At 63.6% G+C, this 15,365-nt stretch overlaps 1 protein-coding gene across 2 annotated transcripts; it reads left to right on the top strand.

The window, feature by feature from the left end:
* The first annotated feature begins 104 nt into the window (after positions 1-104).
* CASD1 (CAS1 domain containing 1) lies at positions 105-12,739 on the top strand. Of its 2 annotated transcripts, none has more exons than XM_031940776.1 (18): positions 105-604; positions 1,660-1,756; positions 2,794-2,914; positions 3,124-3,168; positions 3,421-3,483; positions 3,732-3,776; positions 3,995-4,118; positions 4,253-4,467; positions 4,542-4,964; positions 5,205-5,294; positions 6,929-7,048; positions 7,481-7,637; positions 9,826-9,905; positions 10,269-10,370; positions 10,946-11,086; positions 11,290-11,367; positions 11,503-11,595; positions 12,014-12,739. In XM_031940776.1, the coding sequence occupies exons 1-18, from the start codon at positions 472-474 to the stop codon at positions 12,278-12,280; spliced, it is 2,394 nt and encodes a 797-aa protein (XP_031796636.1). In that variant the 5' UTR covers positions 105-471; the 3' UTR covers positions 12,281-12,739. The 2 variants fall into 2 exon arrangements, with proteins under 2 accessions (XP_031796636.1, XP_031796635.1); XM_031940775.1 differs by having other exon boundaries at positions 322-604; positions 5,205-5,325; positions 6,987-7,048.
* The last annotated feature ends 2,626 nt before the right edge of the window (positions 12,740-15,365 follow it).

The raw sequence follows: 15,365 nt of genomic DNA, 5'->3' as shown, positions 1-15,365 counted from the left end.
TCCCCCCTGCTGCCCCCACCCGATCCCAGCGGGCTGCCAAGACTGCCTAGCACCGCCCCCGTAAGCCTCCGCCAGCCCAAGGCCCCGCCCCGGCCCCGCCCACGTTGCTTTTGCCTCCGGGACAGCCCGGGGAGAAGAGGCTCGGCAGCCGCAACTCGAGAGGGCCGAGGGGCGGCGGGGCGCGGGCTCCGCTTCTACGCAGGCGCAGACCGGCGAGCGGGGCGAGCGGGAGAGCGCAGGCGCGGAAGAGCGCGCGGGCACGGCGGGGCCGCGGTGGCGCGCGGCGGAGGCGAAGAACTCCGTGTGGCGGCGGCTGCTGCAGGCCGCTCTGCGGCCTTGGCTGCAGCCTCCGAGCGACAGCCAAACCTCTGAGAGCCGGGTCCAGGCCCTGCTCCTGCCCCGGGTCCGGCTCGCGCTCCCGCCCGCGCTCCCGCCGCCGCCGCCGCGCGCTGTTGTCATGGAGGATCCAAGATGGCGGCGCTGGCGTACACGCGCGGGCGGCGCGAGATCAACCAGTACTTCAGTGTGAGCAGCGCCAAAGGGCTCGCCCTGGCAGCCGTGCTACTGCTGGCCGCCGGCCACGCCGCGCTGCGCTACTATCCGGGTGAGCGGGGCCGGCGGGCGAGCGGGCGGGCCGGAGAGGGCGGGCGGGCTGAGGTTCCCAGCGCGCGTGCGTGGCCGAGCGAGCGCGCCCTCCTGCCCCAGCGCGCGTGCGCGACCGCCGAGAAACCACCCCGCCCCCATCCTTCGAGGTACGCCGGGAGCCTGGTGCGCTGCGCGCAAGGCAAAGCTCGCCCTCCCGCTCCAATCCGTGTGTGCGACAGCGCGCGCTCCCGGCCTTCTGTCTCGAGTGCGCGCTCGGCACCGACGCCCGAGCTCGCGCCCTGAGTGCCCAGCGCCCCCATCTGGCCCTCGCCTGTCTTAGTCCCCCTGGGGGCACGTGGCTGCCAGGCCTCGTCCAGCCCTGGCATCCCTTGAGCTCTTCCCCTCCCCGCTAGTCTCTAGGTTTGGCTCCTCCCTCCTCGAGTGACCGCGGGTTCCCTGGGGTCAAAGTCAGCCGGCTGCCCTGGAGCCGGTGGGCCCCTGCCCCCGATATCGCAGGGGTCCCTCAGGGCCCGGCGCTTCCCTTCTCCCTCCTGTCAGCAGCCGCCCCGCGGGCTCCCGGCCCCCTCCCGCTCCCGGCCCCGCCCCCCAGCTCCCGGCCCCGCCCCAAGTCTCCCCTGACCCCGCCCCCTCCTCCCTGGCGCCTGTAAGGACTCAGCAGCCCTTGTTGCTCTCCCAGGGCTCCTTGTTAATTCCCTCGGGGTCTGAAACAGACCGAGGGCCTGGCAGCGACGTGTCCTGGGATACTTTGTATCAGAGAGACCCTGGACAAGTCACTGAGCCATCCCGTGCCCTGTTCTGGGGGGAATGACAGTTCCGAGAGGGCCCCCGACACAGCCTGGGCTCCCATCCCCCGTTTGTAGCCTCATTCCTCAGGCCCCCCCCGTTGGGGTTTGTGGGGTGCAGGCCCCCTCGGCCCAGCTTGCCCTGGCCCCTCCCCCGGCCGCATGCGCGTGGCCCTGTGAGGGTCCGCTAGGGGCAGGGGTTCCCTAGCCCTGAGTCCGCGGCCGGGCTGCACAGTCACCGACCTCTCGGTTCTCCCTCCGCCGCTTCTAGGCCATGACTCCTGCGAGCACCTGGTCTCGAGCGGGAGGTTTCTCGGAGAGAAGGTTTGGCAGCCGCACAGCTGCATGATGCACAAGTACAAAGTCAGGTACCGCTCCTGGCTCCAAGGCCGCTTGGGAAGGAGGGCGGCCCCCGGATCGGGCCTGGGCTTGGAGGGAGCCTGTGGGTCGGGCTGGCTCTGGAACCTGCGGATCCGGCCCCGAGGGAGATCAATTTGTAGGCAAAGGGCTGAAGAAACTGGGGTCCTTCCAGAGAGGGATGTTGGCCCTGCTGGGCCGTTCCCAGCCTGAACTTGGCTGGCGGGGCATTGACTTTCAGACCAGCGTCAGGAAGGGGAGACCCCAGGAGAGGGGGGGCCCAGGGAGAAGGGGAGACCCCAGGAGCAGCCAGCCAGTAATTGGATGGAGAGAGGGAAAGGAAGAGCATACTTTTTTTTAAAAAAATAATTAAAGTTTTTGGTTTTTAAAATCCATGCCTGGATAGTTTCCCACATTCACCCTTGCCACACCAACCCCCCCCCCCCCAGGGGTGCAGTTCTTCTCTCCGTATTTCCACACTTACCATGCTGTCTAAGAAACATCAGGTCAAACAAGGAAAAATAGGGAAGAAATCCAAAGCAAACCCAGCCAAAAGGTGGGAGCCCCGTGTTGTGGCCCCCACTCAGCCCCACAGTCCTCTCTCCAAAGTGCTCCAAAGTTCCAGAGACTTAGCCCTGAGCGATGGCCCCTGCTGCTCATGACAGCCACACGGCCGCTGGTGAGAAGGTGGCCGCCTGGCCGTCTCTCAGGCCGATCCCCTCCCTGGGGGCTCCTGCTGGGGAGAGCAGCTGTTCCTGAATGAGGGCCCCCCAGACCAAGGGGTCAGAGAGGCTCCTCGGTGCCCACTTAACCCTCTGATGAAAGGAGGAAGGTTCACCGGCCCGGCGTCAGATCCGAGGCTCTCTCACTCTCTCAGGGGAGGCCGGGTGCGACCTCTGTGAGCATTTTTCCCCTGCTGATTTCTGGGGGCGGGGGGGGGGGGGGGGGGGGGGGGCGAGAAGAAGCAGGCAGAAAGAGCCCGATTCCATCAGGAGCCACCGAGGGGTCCCGGTGATGGCTCTGAAAGGAAGCGCTCCGTCTCTTGCAGCGAAGCCAAGGAGTGCCTGGCGGACAAGCGCGTCGCCTTCATTGGGGACTCCAGGATTCGCCAGCTGTTCTCTTCTTTTGTAAAAATTATCAACCCTCAATTCAGAGAAGAAGGCAATAAGGTGAGAGCGGCAGGAGGAAGATGGCCACTTGATGGAGGGGTGGGGGGCCGGCTCCTGCTCCTAGGAAGGGGGGGGGGGTCACTTGCCCAGCAGGAGGGCGCCATGTTTGCAGTTAGCCAGGTTCCCCCCAAAAAGCAGAGGAGTGGGAAGCCAGGTTTTACTGAAAGCCTCTCCTGGTTAAGTGGCCGTTTTCTGTCTCCCTTTGGCAGCATGAACACATCCCCTTTGAAGACAAGGCGGCGTCGCTCAGAGTGGTGAGTGCCGCCGAGCGCCGGGTGGGTCACGCCCACTCGCCTAGTGCCCGACCGTCCGGGCGCGGTCTGGGAGGACGGGCAGAGCCAGAGGGAGGGAGCAGCTCCCACCATCATACCTGCGTCTGCCCAGGCCATGGTGGGCGGCTCTGAGCCCTCGGGCTTGCCGGCCCTGCCCTGCTGGTCTCTGGCTGTGGGGGCACCCTGGGACCCCCGGGCAGGACTGAGATTTCTCCGGGGGTTTGTGTTTCTCAGGATTTCCTGTGGCATCCGGAAGTGAATGCTTCCATGAGACAATGTATCAAAGTGTGGACCGAGGTCAGTCTGTAGGGGTTTGGTGAGACTCTGGGAACCCCTAAGACCCAGGGCTCGGGACACCTCTTCCCTTCCCCTCTCTGTGCCAGGCTCAAAGCCCAGCCCTCCCAAAGCCAGCATGGCTCCTCCATCATACCTAGCCGCCCTCAGAGGGGCCCCCCAAAATTCCCTCTCCATCTCCCTGGGAAGTCACCCCACCCCCTGGGGGGAACTCCTTCATTGCTGGTGACATTGGAACATTCCCCCTTTAGGAACCCATGGGGAAGCCCCATGTCATCGTAGCGGGAGCCGCCACGGTGAGTAGTGGGCAGCACACACTGCCAGCCCTGGGGCCCTTTCCCCAAAAATGGGTCTGACCACCTGACAGGTGGAGTCAGCCGCGGAGGGAGCCGCCCCCTCGTTGGGCACCTGCTCTGGGGGCACGGGGGCGGGGCCAGAGGAGCCCCTCTGTGGGGGACCAGTCGGGGGTCAGGCTTCGGCCTTGCCCCCACTGATGGGCACGCCCTCTCTGCAGTGGTCCATCAAGGCCCACAACGGCAGCGAGGAGGCCCTCGCCCAGTACCGGGCCAACCTCACGGCGCTGGCCCCGCTTTTGGAGAAACTGGCCAAGGGCAGCGATGTGTACTGGGTGCTGCAAGGTGAGGGGGCAAGAGGGGCAGGGGAGAAGAAGGGGGCGGGGCGAGGAGGGGGCAGGGGCGGCTGGAGGACCGCCTGTGGTGTCGAGGGAGGAGGCCCGGCACCAGGCGCCCTGGGCCTCTCTGTTTGGGTGCAGATCCCGTCTACGAGGACCTGCTCAGTGAGAACCGGCGCATGATCACCAATGAGAAGATCAGCGCCTACAACGAGGCCGCCATCGGCGTCCTCAACGGCAGCACCAAGAACGCCAAGTCCAGAGTCCGAGTGTTCAGCGTCTCCCAGCTCATCGCCCAGGAGACCATCATGGAGTCCGTGGACGGCCTCCACCTCCCCGAGTCCAGTCGGGAAACGGTGAGAGCGCGGCCGACCCCTGGGCGGGGCCCTGCCGGAAGCCTTGCAGCCACTCATGCCCCATCTCCCCACAGAGCGCCATGATCCTTATGAACGGCTGCTGCAACAAGGTGGTGCGGCCCATCGACGGCTCCTGCTGCCAGCCGCCCGCGGCCCCCACGCTCACGCAGAAGCTGGCGGCCGGCTTCTTCGTCCTGGCGGTGGCCGGCTGCTTGGCCCTGCACCTGGCGCAGCGCCACGGCCCCCGGCGGGCCCGGCCCTGCGCCGACGCGGAGCTGGGTGAGGAGAAGAAGGCGGCGCCCGCACCCCCCGCCTGCCCCTCGGAGGTGGTGCTGCAGTCCTGCTGCAAGCTGGGCCTGATCATGGCCTACTTCTACCTCTGCGACCGGGCCGACCTCTTCATGAAGGAAAACAAGTTCTACACCCACTCCTCCTTCTTCACCCCCATCATCTACATCCTGGTTCTGGGCCTCTTTTACAACGAGAGTACCAAAGAGGTGGGTGGGGGGCAGAATCCTCCTGGGGGCAGCATGGGGGGGGGTGCAGGATCCCCCTGGGGGCAGGACCTGGGGGGGGGCGGGGAACGCACAGAGAACCTCCCCGGGGGGGGGGGGGTAGTGACCCTGACACCAGAGCTGTGGCAGCTGGGCAGCCCTGGGCTGTGGGGGGCATTTGGGGCAGGGGTCACGCTTTACCTGTCCCTGCCCACCTGGTGACCGGGTCTCCCCCTGCCCCAGACCAAGGTGTTGAACCGGGAGCAGACGGAGGAGTGGAAGGGCTGGATGCAGCTGGTCATCCTCATCTACCACATCTCGGGGGCCAGCACTGTAAGGCTTCCAGCGGCCCGGAGACTGTCTGGTGAATGGGGCTCCCGCCGGCTTCTGGGATGGGCCCTCCTCCCCCTCTCTTCCCTCCTCCCCCTTCTCGCCCTTCCTCCTGACTCTCAGGCCCCAAAGAAAAGTGGGAAGGCAGAAGAGAGAGGGAGCCCGTCATAATCATCTCGTCCCTGAAACCCCCAAATCTCCCCCGAGATGGCGGGGGTCCCTGCCTTCCCCAAGGAGAAGCCGGAGTTGCTCTGGATCTCTGGTTAGGTGCTCTTGGCGGGCAGGACACATGTTGGTCCCCCCCAATCCAGAATTAGGAGCGAAGGAGGGGATGCTTAAAGTGAGGGAATGAGCCTGGGCCCCCCTGCTGCAAATACTGCTTAAATGCCAGCTCTCATTTGGGGGGACCCTCCCACGGTTCTAATTGCAGCCCCCTGGACTTTGTCCCACCATCACTCCCCCGAAACATCTCCTGCTCCTCCTTCAGAGCCTGTCCTTAGTCCTTCACCTTCCAGGGCAACTTCTCTTGGACCCGTGGCAGGGGTGGCCCCCCGTGGCCCTCTTCTGGTTCCCCAGCCCCAGGGGCCAGGCAGTCCTGGATGGGCATTCTTAGTTGGGGCTCGCTGAGACCCCGGCCAGCGCCTCTGCTGTCTGATGACGGGGCTCGGTCCTGCCAGGCCGGACGAGGAAGCACTGGGTCTGGGGTCCCTGTGTTGTTGGGTGGATCTTTGTGGGATCAGGGGGTCCGAAGCCACCTTTCCTGGCCCCTTCCTGATCGTGGCCTCTAGGCCCCAAGATTTGGGCCTGCCTTTGTCTCGCTCCCCCTTGATGTGTCTGTGGGTCGGGTTGGCTCAGAGGACCTCCCGGGTCCGTCCCCCCTTAGCCCTCAGTTTGGCTGTTCGTGGCCATTCACACTGCGGTCCTCCATGACCAGGCTGGCACATACTGCTCCCGGTTGCCTTTGGGCACTGCCCACTGCACTCCCGTCCTCTTTACTGGGGCTTTGACCAGCAGCTCCAGGGCTGTGCCCCCCCATAGTGGGCCAGGGGCCAGAGGCCTTTCCTTAGAGCCTGGAGGCACTGCTGAGGCAGAAGGAGCCATGGGGGGGCACATTTTGTAACGGACCCCTGCCCACTTGGGGGGCTGGCCCTTAGCCAACAGGAAGCAGCTTGGCCTCTGTCCCCTCCTGAGAGAGGGACAGGACGGGTTGCCATCGGGAAAGGGGGGACCCAGGCCGCGGCCTACTTTCCCCTCCCCTTAGTGAGAGGGTTTCTGCTCGGAAACAAAGGCCCCGCTTGTCCCCCACGAGCCCATGGAGGCCAGAGTTAGCCTGTGCCTGGTGCGGTGGAGCCCAGGGCACCCCAGTACAAATTCCTGTCGGGGGCCCAAAAATGCACGTCCTCTGGCAGGGGCGCCCCACAGTCAGGGGAGGGGGCCGGACACCCAACTCTTGTCATCCCCCTTGTGTCCTCTGGGTCTCTGGTGAATGTTGCGTGATGTCATATAAAAGGGGGGTGGGCAGGACGGCGGCGTCCGGTCACACCCCTTCTCGGGGAGGTGGGTGGGCGGCTTGCGGGCCTGCCAGGGAGTCTGTGCCAGCCTAACCACCCGATTTAATGCGTTTCTTTTGCCAACAGTTTTTGCCTGTGTATATGCACATTAGAGTTCTGGTTGCTGCATATCTATTTCAAACAGGTTACGGGCACTTCTCGTACTTTTGGATCAAAGGAGACTTCGGGATCCACAGAGTGTGTCAGGTAGGTGGGGATTGAGGATGGGGGGACAAGCCCTTCTGTGTCAGAAATTTGCGAAGGGGGTTCAGACTCGAGCTGACCTTCTGGGGCACGTGACCCTAATTTCCACAGACACAAAAAGAGTCAGGCAAGGAGATGGTCGAGCCCTTCAGCGAGCCTGCCCTGCGCAGGCTCGTGGGGGGGCCCAGCCCCCCAGCTGCTGCTTTCCCAGTTAGCAGAGGGGCTCTTCGTTTCCTGCTTCCTCTTTGATCTTGCCCATTAAGGTATAAGGAGCATGAGGTGGCATGAGCTCCGGCCACAGACATATGTGATAAACAAGGCCTCAAAGTTCCTTTAGTCCGCCATCGCCCTTTGGACCTGAAGTCCTACAGAACCGACCCCTAGCAGAGGCTAGCGGTGTCCGGGCCCCAACTGATCCATCTTCTCTGCCCCCAGGTTTTGTTTCGGCTCAATTTCCTGGTCGTGGTGTTGTGCATTGTGATGGACCGACCTTACCAATTCTACTACTTTGTGCCCCTGGTCACCATGTGGTTCTTGGTCATCTACATCACCTTGGCCTTGTGGCCACAGATCACCCAGAAGAAAGCCAACGGTCAGTCAGCGCTCATTGTCTTTGGCTGCTGTCGTGGGGAGGGGGAGGAGGGAGCAGGGGAGAGCAAGAAAGAGGAGAGACAAAGGAAGGGCTGGTTTCCTTTTTGTCCGAGGCTCCTGGAAGGACGGCAGGCTCAGTGTGATGGAGTTGCTCCAACTATCAGCCACCGAAGCAGATTCGGGTGGAATCCAGAAACATTCGGGGCTGGCTCAGGGAGTCGGAGAAAGGCCGCCAGAGCCACCAGTGCCAGAACACTGGGAGGAAAAGCCGAGTTCAAATCCCGTCTCAGACATTTGTTAGCGGGATGACGTGGCACTTCTGTGGTCTGTAAAACGCGGGTCACGCTTGCCCTTCATACGTGTTAGCCCCTAGTCAGCCATGGGGACGAGCTTGGTGGCCCTGGCAGCGTGGTCTGGCGCAGAATGGCCCTGTGCAGGGGATTCATCTAGAATTTCTGGAAGAAAGGAGAGAGTCTTTAAGTGTTAAAAAGTTGTTCTAAATTTGAAAAGGGCACTAGAGGGAAACCGGCAGAGCAGGGAGAGCTGGGGAAGCTAAAACTGGCGAGGGCGTCGGCAGCTTGGTGCTGGGGAGGCACAGAGCCTCCTACCCAGGACATCCTGGAAGTCAAAACGGTCCAAGTAGAAGCCAAGGGCTCCGTGGGATGGGAAACCGTATCGGCGAAAAAAGACTGAAAAAGGCAAAAGGGAAAAGCCTCTCGGAGCAAAAGACAAGTGAGCCAGGGAAGAGATCCAGGCGGGAAGAGGGAAAACCCCGTGGACTGTCCGAAAGCTGCGCACCAGAGTCCGAGTCCTGCTGGAAGTCGTCACCAGGGGCTGCCGAGCATTCCCAGCCCGGAGGGTGTGTGGAAGGAGCGGGAAGCACTGGGCACTTCCTGAAAGGCCCCACAACGATCCAGGGCTTCTGAGTCAGGAAGCAGGGGGAAGCCGAATCCACGGCCAAGATCACATGAGGTCTCGCCGCCGCCACCTCGGAGGAGGAGAGGTTTTGAAAAATCACATATGCAGCTTTCCGTCCGGGACCGCTCACCCAGCAGGACTGGGGGCGCAAGGGGCTCCTGACTCCAGGGGCTTTGCCTGCTGTGCCGCTGCTCCCCCAAAAAGGATCCTTTGTGAAAGGAAAGACCACTGGGTGTCTGTGATCTGAAACCCGGAGCTGGGGAGAAACTCAGAACAGACCCAAGACCCAGGGGCCCTCGGGGTGGGGGGCAGGGAACCCCAGAGGCCCCACCCCGGGAGCAGGGGCCGCTCGCACCTCCTCCCATGCGCCCCAGCCCAGCTCTGACAGGCCCCATGCAGAAGGGCATTTCACACCATGGGGAAATTGGGGGGAAACGCTTGGCAAGGAGATGAGAACATCTTCCAGCAGCTCTTTGGGGCACCCCCGGGCAGGGGAGGCAGAGGAGGGCGACAGAAGTGAGAAGGGTCTCGGAGAAGGCCGACACATGGCAGAGCGCAGGTGTGCCAACCATGATGGGCAGCTTGGGCACTGGGCCAGCAGCAGGGCCAGGGATCCCGGGCACAGGCCTGGGGGCACAGGGGCTGAGGCAGGGCTTTCCCAGGGAGAGAGGGCGGGTTTGGCTTGGTAGGAAAAAATGAAGTTTCATTTTGGGGAAAGTATTTCATTTACCTAAGAGACCGGTTTTCACATGAGATGGCCAGGAGCAGCGGGGCAGCGCAGTGGCTAGAGCGTGGGGCTCATCAGATCCAGCCTCAGACACTGAACACTCCCTAACTGTGTGACCCGTCGCCTCACCGAGAAAACTGACTAGGTGGCCACAGGGCCCTCCCTTGATCGGGGTGCAGGACCCCTGCGCAGAGTGCGGCGGCCCACTGGGGGGTGGGCAACTTGAGAAGGGTCATGGCTCTGTAAGGTGAAAGGAGGACACGTTGGGAAATGTCGGCAAGGAGAAGCACGCAGTGGAGCTTTGGGGAAAAGCGGAGGGATTTTTTTTTTAATGGGTTGGAAGATACCATCTTCACATGGGGTCACTGGTCCTGCTCTGAAGCGGAGAGCTGCGCTTTGCTGAGTTCAGAAAAGCCTTGCTGTGGAGCTGCAGAGAGGCCTGGGGACCCCGGGGGGGCAGCGGGCAGAGGCCCTGGGTCCGAGGGGGCTGCACGGGGCCCTTGGGGAGCGCGCCGCGCTGACGCGAGCCCCTCTTGTCTCCCAGGAAGCTGTTTCTGGCACTTGGGCCTGCTGATGAAGCTTGGGCTCCTCTTCCTCTGCATCTGCTTCCTGGCCTATTCTCAGGTCTGTTCCTCCCTGCGCCCTCCCCAGGCTGGGGCTCCCGCCCCTGGGGTCCTTGGCAGAGAACATTTCAGGGGTGGTTACCGTAAGAGGCCCCGGGGACCCTGCCTTCCTGGCCCAGAGCCAAGAGCTCTCCCATTGGCCCCCGACTGCAAGGAGGACCCAGAGGGTCTTGTGTCCTGCTGCCTCCAGGGGCCTGGGGGCCGTCTGCAGAGGGGCTTCTGGGCCTGTGACCGCCCGCAGGGAGGCCTGTGGGGCAGCTGGATGGGGGCCGGCAGCCCATCTTCACCCCCACTCTTCACTCTCTGGGGTCCATCAGCCCCCCTGTGTGCCCCCTTCTCTCAGCCTGCCCACTGTGTTTTCCAGGGGGCGTTCGAGAAGATCTTTTCTCTTTGGCCCTTGTCCAAGTGCTTCGAGCTAAATGGGAACGTCTACGAGTGGTGGTTCCGGTGGAAACTGGACCGCTATGTGAGTCATCCTACTGGCCTGGGGCCTGCACGGATCCCTGGGCCCCTTTCCCCAGAGGCGAGAGGCTTTCTGGGGGTGGACCATGGCTCCTCTTCCTTCTGGGGGCCACCAGGCAGGCAGCCTGACATGGAGGGTCTGGGGCAAGATGGAAGGGACTTTCACAGAACTAGCTCAGTGTGGGGGCATGAAAGGGGGGCCCTGGAAGTCCGTAGGCTGACGCAAAGTGGATGCTCCTTGGAGAAGGCATGACCCCCACTCAGCCCCTGCTTGCCTCAGGCTCCCTAGCCTCCCCAGGGCCTCCAGCCCACAAAGGCTGTCGGGGCAGGGGCCTGTTCTGTTGGGGGTCCACTCTGTTGTGGCTGGGGTCCGCTCTGTGGGGGCAGGGATCCGTTCCGTGGCAGTAGGAGTCCGCTCTGTCATGGCTGGGGTCCGCTCCGTGGGGGCAGGGGTCCCCTCTGTCATGGCTGCAATCCACTCTGTGGGGGTGGGGGTCCGCTCTGTGGGGGCCGGCCCCTTTGGCCCCTATGGGGCCCCTTGACCAGCCGTAGCGCTCAGCAAGGCCTCCTCCCCCCCAGGTGGTATTCCATGGCATGTTGTTCGCCTTTGTGTACCTGGCCTTGCAGAAGCGCCAGGTGCTCTCGGAGGGGAAGGGGGAACCCCTGCTCCCCAACAGGATGTCCAACCTGCTCCTCTTTGTCTCCGTGGTCTCTTTCTTGGTGAGTGTGCCAGCCTCGCCACGGACGCGAGGTCCCTCTGGCCTGGGGGGAGGGGGAGGAACTGCCCACTGTAAAATGGGGAGAGAGGAAGAGAGCCAGACCGGCTCCACCCTGGGTGTGCCTGGGCCTGTGCCCGGTCGGCCGGGTGAGAAGGGGAATGGGGGCACCCCCAAGCTGATCCACGCTTGGCCCTTCCCCCCTAGACCTACTCCATCTGGGCCAGCAGCTGCAAGACCAAGGCCGAGTGCAACGAGCTTCACCCGGCTGTGTCAGTGGTTCAGGTGTGGTGGGGGCGGGGTGGGGGGCTGGACTTGGGCTGGGGGCCTGCAGGGGAAGGGGACCACCAGGGAAGGGGGGAGGGGCTTGGGCACTGCCCAAGAGCCAGCTGACACCCCCCACTCCTGCTCCCCACTCAGATACTCGCCTTCGTCCTCATCCGCAACATCCCGGGATACGTCCGCTCAGTGTACAGCTCCTTCTTCGCTTGGTTTGGGAAAATCTCCTTAGAGGTGCGTCCTCCCCGGGGTCTGAGCGTGTCTGCCACCCCCTGATGTCACTGCAGCTCCTCCCCTCCCCTTCTGGGGTGCTCCTCCCTGTGGGGGGGTGGGGGGCCCTCTCAGTTGCCTCTCCCTATCTTTTCCCCTCTCTTGGAGCTCCAGACCTCCCTCCGACCCCCTAGCCCAGTCTGGCTGCCCTCTCCCTCAGGGGCTCAGAATGGTCCTGGGTCCCTTGTGCCCCCCTCCCCTTGGGGCTCCCCGGGCCCTCTTGGCTTTTCTGACTGGTCGGAGGGTTTGAGGTGGGCCCCAAGCCTGGGGTTTCTTCCCTTTCTGCCTCCTGACCTGATGCCGGGGGCGCCTGCTTCCCCTGGCGGGGGGGCGCCGCCCTTGGGTCTGGGCCCTGACCCACTCCCTGCCCCCCCCCCCCCAGCTCTTCATCTGCCAGTACCACATCTGGCTGGCGGCCGACACCAGGGGCGTCCTGGTGCTCATCCCTGGCAGCCCAACGCTCAACATCACGGTCAGCACCTTCATCTTTGTCTGCGTGGCCCACGAGATCTCACGCATCACCAATGACCTGGCCCGTGTCCTCATCCCCAAGGACAGCTCGGCGCTCTGGAAGAGGCTGGCCTGCCTGGCGGCCTTCTTCTCCGGTCTCCTCCTCCTGTCTGCCGTCCAAGGAGACCCGAGGCGGTAGTGGGGGCTGCACGTTGGAGCCGGGGCCCAGAGGGGGACCCGGGGGGCCATGCCTCACGGTGGAGCTGGGGCCCGGGGTGGGGGGGGGCCACGCCTCATGTCGGCTTTAGCCAACATAGACGTTCTCCATCCGGAAGCCTCCCCCGCTCCCGAGACCACTCCCTTTCTTCTCTGTTCGGGAAGTCCTTCCCCGCTCCGCAAGGGCTCGCCCGCCAGCCGGGGGCCCTCCCCTTTGTGTTTGATCCGAGCTGACTCTTGTAGGGATTTATTTATCTGTTGTACAGATGGGCTTATGATTTTTATGGTTGAGAAGATTGCACTTATTTGGGGGGCGGGGGGGTAAGTATATTTTCTGTTGCTGTTCCGTGAATGTGTGAAGTAATTTAAGAAGTCCGGACCGTTCCGTTGGATGCTTATTTTTGTATTGGCAAGAGATCAATTAAAGTGCTTGCTTCCTGTGGGGGGCTTGTGGCTCTGGGCTCAGTTGGGAGGCAGCCGTCCCTCCCCCAGTCAGCCTGGGAAGGAGGAGGGCTGGACGTCGGGCCCTTGCCGGGGCCCCCTCAGGGCTCAGAATCTCCCTGGCTGCTAATCCTGCTTCCCTGGGAGTTTTGGGGGGTCCCCCTCCTCCCTTTTTCTGTCAACTCTGTTCCTGCCCCCCCAGAAGGGGGACCACTTTAGGGATCCCCCAGTTAGACGGGGCTCCACATCTGTCTGCCGCCAACTGGAATGTTTCCCCTCCAAGATGGGCGTTGGGCCCGGGGCCGGAGTGGGCGGGACTGCCTCCCAGTTCTCAGAAGATGGTGGGAGGCGCACGGGGCTGTGGGGTAGGGGACCGGCCCCTGTCACCCTGTCTGGCAGGGCCCTCGGACCCCAACGGGCCGGAAATTTGGCCGCCGTTCTGACAAAAACCGGACTTGGTGCAGAGCGGGCCAGGGTGGGGGGTGGGCTCGGACCGTGCGGCTGCTTGGGACCGCCTCGAGCCCCTCCACCATGGCGGGCACGTGTACCCCATTTGGCTTGGGAGTTGGGGCCAGCTTGTGTTCTCCCCCCCTTGGAAAAGCCGATGTCTGCCTTTCTCCCATTGGTCCCCCAGCCTCGGGACGGTCGACACCCCTGGCCATGCTCCTTGGATTGTCACTGCCCACATGGAGGAATGGGTGGGACTTGGCAGGAACCCTCTGCGAGGTGGGGGTAGGAGGGGAGGCATTGCCCTTAAGTGCTGGGCAGGGAAAGGAATTGGCTCATTCTGGGTCATGCAGTGATGGGGCTGGCGACAAAATGACCTCTCGGTCCGCACTGAGAGCCGGGGGGCCGAGGACCGGGCACCGAATGCTTCTGGGGACCTCATTTTGGGGGGACCTCCAGGAAAAGATGGGCACCTGGGGCCTGGAGAAGAAGGCAGTTAGGGGAGGAGAGTCCCCCAAGCCAGGACCCCCAACTCTGCTGTGTAACAAAATCCCCAACAATTCAGACTCCAGGGGAATGGAGCTGGGGTGGGGGGCCCCCAGTTCCGGTTCCCCAAGCCATAATGAGAGAAGCTAAAGCTGTGCTCCCCTCCCCTTGGTGCTCAATGCTTCCTGATGATATGGAAGTAGATGGGGAAACTGAGGTAGCCCTGAGAGTGCCGACCCCCACCCCGGGGTCAGGAAGGAAGAGGTCAGATCCCCTCACCCGTGGCCTATTCTGAGCCCAGGACTGGCCCAGCGCCACACGGGGGTCTCCGCCGCCCACGGCCAAGAGGGCCTGCTCTGCCCAGCGCAGAGGGCACCCCTTCCATGCCCATTCCCTCTGTGGCCAAATGGAGCAGGGAGTGCTCACCGGGCACAGGCCAAGGGGCCTGAAGAAGAGAAGGGAGGGCAGTGCTGGGGCGCCGCCGGTGGGGCACGTGGGACTCATACAGAGGCATTGACCTGCTCTCAGCCTAGGAAACCAGCGGGGACAGAGAAGTAAGTTCTGTCCCAGGAACCAGCGGGGGCAGAGAAGTTCGGTCCCAGAAAAGGGCACCTTGAGGAGCTGCTTCCATGGAGAGCTCCCCACCAGACCCCCGGCCCTCAAGAACCACCCTGCCACCTCTTCTCTGGTTCTCCTCTGCAGAGGCGCGAGCTCCCCTCCCGGGCCCCCAGGGCCGCAAGAAGGGCCGGCTCCTAGGGTTCTCTGCAGGGGCGCGAGCTCCCCTCCCGGGCCCCCGGGAGCCGTTCTCCGCTCGAGCCCCCAAAAGCCCCGGCCGCCAGCGGCTCCAGTTGCTCCCGCTGCCGCGTCCCCATCAGCCCCTCGGCTGCGGGGAGTCTCCGCCCACGGCTCCGTGTCTCGGGAGGGACCGAATTGGAAACGCAAAACCCTTTTCCCCGCTCAAACATTCTTTTCGGACGTAACGGGGGAAAGTAAAACGTTTCAAAAATGAAACGAAGCGCTGGGGGAGCCTCGGGACACGGGGGCTTACCCAGGTGCTGCCAGGACGCGGCCCCGGCGCCCGGAGCGTCTCCCACACGGGCGTGGCCGCAGCGCCTCCGGGAGTCCCCGCCCCTCGTCCCCCTCGTTCCCAGGCTTCCCGGCGCCCCCTTCAGGTGCCCCTCCATAGTGTCTCCCGGATGCAGACCCTCCCCCTGGGACCAAGCCCGCCTCCAGGCAGCCAGGTGCTTCCCCAGAGGCTCTCCCGTTGTGTCACACCTGGTGGCCTGATTGATGGGAGCCTGGAGAGCATCTCAGCACTTCCATGGGGGCTCCGGCGGCCGATGGAGCTGCTCAATCCCTTCACTTTTATACGTGCGTGGGGGGCCCCATCCCTCTGTGGAGCCTCAGCCGAGTTCCCCCTCACACAGGGATGGCAAATAGACTTCAGGTTCTACCTGCTTTGTGCCAAGGCCATAGCCCGGCATCAGGGGGACCCCTCTCACTGAACTTCCCCGATTTGCTGGGAGCCCCTGTCCCCATTCCCACGGGGCTCCCACAGGAGCCTGCAGACTCCCAGACGTCTCCCCGAGTCCCGGTGACATTCCCCCGATGGCCCCCTTCCTTGCACGAAAATGTTGGTGAATCGTGGCTCCCTTTGCTGCTCTCCCACTGGGCATTGTGGCCGCTCTCTTTGG

This window comes from Sarcophilus harrisii, chromosome 5 (genome assembly GCF_902635505.1).
Source record: "Sarcophilus harrisii chromosome 5, mSarHar1.11, whole genome shotgun sequence".
NCBI classification, from domain to species: Eukaryota; Metazoa; Chordata; class Mammalia; order Dasyuromorphia; family Dasyuridae; genus Sarcophilus; species Sarcophilus harrisii.
This window is presented reverse-complemented; position numbering and strand designations above follow the sequence as displayed.

Coding starts and splice junctions, on each gene's coding strand:
- CASD1 (XM_031940776.1), top strand. CDS start 472: ATGGCGGCGCTGGCGTACACGCGCGGGCGGCGCGAGATCAACCAGTAC. Junction 7,049..7,480: donor GGATCCACAGAGTGTGTCAG/GTAGGTGGGGAT, acceptor CTCTGCCCCCAG/GTTTTGTTTCGGCTCAATTT. Junction 11,368..11,502: donor CGGCTGTGTCAGTGGTTCAG/GTGTGGTGGGGG, acceptor CTCCCCACTCAG/ATACTCGCCTTCGTCCTCAT.